The sequence below is a fragment of the Taurulus bubalis genome (assembly GCF_910589615.1).
Source record: "Taurulus bubalis genome assembly, chromosome: 1".
NCBI lineage: Eukaryota > Metazoa > Chordata > Actinopteri > Perciformes > Cottidae > Taurulus > Taurulus bubalis.
Window position 1 is genome coordinate 859,001 of NC_136589.1, and position 6,000 is coordinate 865,000.

At 47.1% G+C, this 6,000-nt stretch overlaps 1 protein-coding gene across 1 annotated transcript in view; it reads left to right on the forward strand.

The window, feature by feature from the left end:
- The window catches only part of ttn.2 (titin, tandem duplicate 2), a gene marked incomplete at its 5' end in the record, with an annotated part of 209,766 nt that overhangs the window by 123,243 nt on the left and 80,523 nt on the right, over positions 1 to 6,000 (forward strand). The window contains 7 exon segments of the mRNA XM_079224802.1: positions 34 to 149; positions 239 to 538; positions 625 to 924; positions 1,002 to 1,107; positions 1,323 to 1,519; positions 2,134 to 2,439; positions 2,517 to 2,670. Coding sequence (XP_079080928.1) covers positions 34 to 149; positions 239 to 538; positions 625 to 924; positions 1,002 to 1,107; positions 1,323 to 1,519; positions 2,134 to 2,439; positions 2,517 to 2,670 — 1,479 coding nt within the window.

A 6,000-nucleotide genomic window follows, 5' to 3' on the forward strand; every position in this document is an offset into this window, starting at 1 on the left:
GGCGTGTTGATGTGACGTGTTCTTCCTCTGCAGAGTCAAAGGTCTTCCCACCAGGAAGAAGTACAAGTTCAGAGTCCTGGCTGAGAATCTGGCTGGAACCGGAAAGCCCAGCAAGGAGACAGAGCCGATCCTCATCAAAGATCCTATCGGTACAACGCTTACCTCCTCGCTGCAGTCGTCTTTGAGTATCTCAATAGTTTCCAAGCATTCAGAGAGCAACATGTTCTCCCTCCTCCAGATCCTCCCTGGCCTCCCGGTAAACCGGCGGTGAAGGACGTGGCCAAGACGTCCTGCTTCCTGACGTGGACCAAACCGGAGCACGACGGCGGAGCGAAGATCGACGGCTACGTCATCGAGATGCTGAAGAGCGGCACCACGGACTGGATCCGCGTGGCGGAGAACATCCCCGTGGTGGAGCACTTCCTGAAGGGCCTGATGGAGAAGCAGGAGTACTCCTTCAGGGTGCGCGCCGCCAACGTGGCCGGAGAGAGCGAGCCCAGCGAGCCCAGCGAGCCGGTGCTCTGCAAAGAGAGACTCAGTAAGAAAGACCGACCCCCGGTCAAACCGCCACCGCAGAACAGAGCCGCCGCGGGAGACTGATTTACGCGATCTTTGTCTCCTCAGATCCTCCGACGGCTCCTCGCTGGCTGGAGGTCGTCACCATCAGCCGGAGCAGCGCCGACTTGAAGTGGGCGGTGCCCGAGCGCGACGGAGGCTCGCCCGTCACCAACTACGTGGTGGAGAAGCGCGACGCCCGGCGCAAAGGCTGGCAGGCCGTGGACACCACGGTGAAGGAGCTGAAGTACACGGTGTCGCCGCTCAACGAGGGCTCGCTCTACGTGTTCCGCGTCGCCGCAGAGAACGCCGTCGGCGTCGGACCGTTCTGCGAGCTGGAGGACTCGGTGCTGGCCAAGGACACGTTCAGTAAGTCAGAGAGCGGTTCGGCTCACGGAGCTCTTTACCAGGACGGGCAACGATAATGACATGTGTTTCTGCTGCAGCGTCTCCTGGGCCGCCGTACGCCCTCGCTGTCCACGCCGTCACCAAGAGATACGTGGACCTGCAGTGGGAGGAGCCTAAGAACGACGGCGGCAGACCCATCCTCAAGTAGGTGTTTCTACTTTCATCAGCAAGAGATTTCAAGTTTGTTAAAGTTGGCGAAATTCATTATTTCATGCTATTCTTTTTTTTTTATTCATTGATTCTCGTAGTCAGTTTTTCTTCTGCTGGTATTTTACATACTGCATGCTACGGAACTTAGGTCAAACGCGTTGGTGCTGCAGAATGAAGGTGTGTTTACCTGTCGGTGGCTACGCCTCCAGGTATTCCATTGAGAAGATGGAGAAGCTTGGGACCCGCTGGGTGAAGTGTGGGAAGACGTCGGGTCCGGACTGTAAGTATCGGGTGACGGACGTCATCGAGGGGACGGAGGTTCAGTTCCAGGTCAGCGCCGAGAACGAAGCCGGCGTCGGCCATCCGAGCGAGCCGACCGAGATCCTCACCATCGAGGACCCGACCGGTGAGTCCGTGAGGAGCAGCAGACAGAGAGTCTAGGGGCGACTGTGGCTCAGTGGTTAGCATGCCCGTCTTTCGATCGGTGGTTCGAGCCCCACGTCGATGTGTCCTTGAGCACTTTGGATAAAAACGTCAGATAAATGAAATGTAGATCTTCCAGCGCTGTACAGGGTTCTTATGTCATGGAAAACCTTGAGTTTTAAAATGGTTATTTCCAGGCCTGGAAAAGTCCTTGGAAAAAAATAAAATCCCCAAAGTTTAGTAAAAGTCATGTAAATGTGTTATATTCATGTGTTCATGTAAATGTGTTATATTCATGTGTTCATGTCGTTCATTTACGCTGAGTTTGAAATAATGAACATGCTTTTAAAAGAAAGACTCAAAATATAAGCAGGCATACATACAGGCATCTATATAAATGTTTATTCTTTTAATCAAACTATTGTCTCATTTGAGTCATTTAAGGTTTACTGTATGCTTTGTATTCTATTGTTAGTTTAAATACTTTACACCCAGACTTCACTAAATGTTTGTAATGGACGTTTAAAGTCCTGGATCACTGGTTAGATGTGTGTGAGTCGTAGACCGAGTCTAGATCTTCCCGCTCCGTCCCTGCAGGCGTCCCGTCGCCGCCCGTTGAGCTCCACGTGACCGGAGCCAGCCGCGACTTCCTGTGCATCGCCTGGAAGCCGCCGCAGAGGGACGGCGGCTGCAACATCACCGGCTACCACATCGAGATGTGCGCGGCCGGAACGGAGAAGTGGATGAGGGTCAACTCCCGGCCGGTGAAGGAGCTGAAGTACCGCGTGGAGGAGGGCGTGGTCCCCGAGAAGGAGTACATCCTGCGGGTGAGGGCCATCAACTCCGTGGGAGTCAGCGAGCCCTCCGACATCTCCGAGAACGTCGTCGCCAAAGAGTCCGACTGTAAGAGCGTCTGCCGAGCGCCACGTTTCCTCCGGAGGTCGAGGAGCCGTCGCACTGACGCTGTGCTGTGTTTCCAGGTAACCCCACGCTGGACTTCCAGACGCTGGACCTCGTCGTGGTGGAAACAGAGAAGCTGCACATCCCGGTTCCCTTCAGGGCCGTGCCGTCGCCCAGGATCACCTGGCACAAAGACGGCAAGGAGCTGAAGGCCGACGAGCGCCTCGGCTTCAGGTCAGTGTGGCGTCTCCAAGACGCTCATTTTGGGCATCTTTTCTTAGAAATTGAGTTAGAACCAGTACTACCCTACAGCTCATATGACCTTGATGTGAATACCAGACCCTGTTGTCCAGTACTGACATGTTAGGAAGCATGTTCAGTTAAAAAAAACGGCGTTTTTCGGTTCAGAAATTGAAAAATGACTTACTTTGAGCTTTTCCTTGGTCGCACCATGACACACAGGATATGATGTAAATGACCGTCTGCTTCCACATGAGCCGTCTGACGAGTCTGAGGACCAATGAGATCGCAGCATCTCAGAATGCCCCAAAAAAGCTAAAAGAAACTTCTGGTCTCGCTTCGCAATTTTGAGACTCGTATACTGGTCTATGTCAGTTATGAGACTCCCACAGGCCGTACCTTACAGGATGAGTCTCTGACTGAACTCCGTTGTAATGGAACTCATGAAGGTTTTAGAGAAACGTTATAAACGTTATAATAGTCAGTTTAAGGAGTTTACGAATTATTCAAACTTAACGATCTTTAATGAAAAAGTAAAACCCCACGCCTCTTCTCACAGGGGCTACAGTACTTTAGCAATTACAATGAATTAAATCAGAACTGTGGATGAGGAGAGAGCACAGTTTTAGTTTTGAGAAAACACAATTCTCATTTTCAGACATGAAAATCCCTCACCTTTCGGCGAAAAGTGCGTTTTGAAACCAAAATAGATAACCTACGTGGATCGTGTAGATCCGAAGAGTTTTTGTTTTTGAGAGGGGGGGGTCAACTGTCCGCCGTTTCTGAGATTGGAGTGGGACACGAAAAAGAAACTGAGGTCGTGATCATCTTAGCAATAGAAGATCTTTGACATGTCGAGTCTTGGCCAATCAGCGTTAAGATGTCTACAGCGGCTTCATTTCCCTCCCACCAGTTTAATAATAGCAAGCTAGTCAGCTAGCTAACACATTAGCTAACGTTGTTGGAGAGACAGCGAGTGAGATTACTGGCAGCAGAGAGTCCGTGGCAGCGTGTGACGTCAGACAGGAGAGCGACGAGTCAGCGGCACTGTTCTACCTACGACACCTCACTACATATAAGTTCTACCTACAGACACCTCACTACATATAAGTTCTACTACCGACACCTCACTACATATAAGTTCTACCTACTGACACCTCACTACATATAAGTTCTACCTACTGACACCTCACTACATATAAGTTCTACCTACTGACACCTCACTACATATAAGTTCTACCTACGACACCTCACTACATATAAGTTCTACCTACGACACCTCACTACATATAAGTTCTACCTACGACACCTCACTACATATAAGTTCTACCTACGACACCTGACTACATATAAGTTCTACCTACAGACACCTCACTACATATAAGTTCTACCTACGACACCTCACTACATATAAGTTCTACCTACGACACCTGACTACATATAAGTTCTACCTACGACACCTCACTACATATAAGTTCTACCTACAGACACCTCACTACATATAAGTTCTACTACCGACACCTCACTACATATAAGTTCTACCTACTGACACCTCACTACATATAAGTTCTACCTACTGACACCTCACTACATATAAGTTCTACCTACTGACACCTCACTACATATAAGTTCTACCTACGACACCTCACTACATATAAGTTCTACCTACGACACCTCACTACATATAAGTTCTACCTACGACACCTCACTACATATAAGTTCTACCTACGACACCTGACTACATATAAGTTCTACCTACGACACCTCACTACATATAAGTTCTACCTACGACACCTCACTACATATAAGTTCTACTACAGACACCTCACTACATATAAGTTCTACCTACGACACCTCACTATATATAAGTTCTACCTACGACACCTCACTACATATAAGTTCTACCTACTGACACCTCACTACATATAAGTTCTACCTACGACACCTCACTACATATAAGTTCTACCTACGACACCTCACTACATATAAGTTCTACCTACGACACCTCACTACATATAAGTTCTACCTACGACACCTCACTACATATAAGTTCTACCACCGACACCTGACTACATATAAGTTCTACCTACGACACCTCACTACATATAAGTTCTACCACCGACACCTGACTACATATAAGTTCTACCTACGACACCTCACTACATATAAGTTCTACTACTGACACCTCACTACATATAAGTTCTACCTACGACACCTCACTACATATAAGTTCTACTACCGACACCTCACTACATATAAGTTCTACTACCGACACCTCACTACATATAAGTTCTACCTACGACACCTCACTACATATAAGTTCTACCTACGACACCTCACTACATATAAGTTCTACTACTGACACCTCACTACATATAAGTTCTACTACCGACACCTCACTACATATAAGTTCTACTACTGACACCTCACTACATATAAGTTCTACTACCGACACCTCACTACATATAAGTTCTACTACCGACACCTCACTACATATAAGTTCTACTACCGACACCTCACTACATATAAGTTCTACCTACGACACCTCACTACATATAAGTTCTACTACTGACACCTCACTACATATAAGTTCTACTACCGACACCTCACTACATATAAGTTCTACTACTGACACCTCACTACATATAAGTTCTACTACCGACACCTCACTACATATAAGTTCTACTACCGACACCTCACTACATATAAGTTCTACTACCGACACCTCACTACATATAAGTTCTACTACCGACACCTCACTACATATAAGTTCTACTACCGACACCTCACTACATATAAGTTCTACTACCGACACCTCACTACATATAAGTTCTACTACTGACACCTCACTACATATAAGTTCTACCTACGACACCTCACTACATATAAGTTCTACCTACGACACCTCACTACATATAAGTTCTACTACCGACACCTCACTACATATAAGTTCTACCTACGACACCTCACTACATATAAGTTCTACTACTGACACCTCACTACATATAAGTTCTACTACCGACACCTCACTACATATAAGTTCTACTACTGACACCTCACTACATATAAGTTCTACTACCGACACCTCACTACATATAAGTTCTACTACCGACACCTCACTACATATAAGTTCTACTACCGACACCTCACTACATATAAGTTCTACTACCGACACCTCACTACATATAAGTTCTACTACCGACACCTCACTACATATAAGTTCTACTACCGACACCTCACTACATATAAGTTCTACTACTGACACCTCACTACATATAAGTTCTACCTACGACACCTCACTACATATAAGTTCTACCTACGACA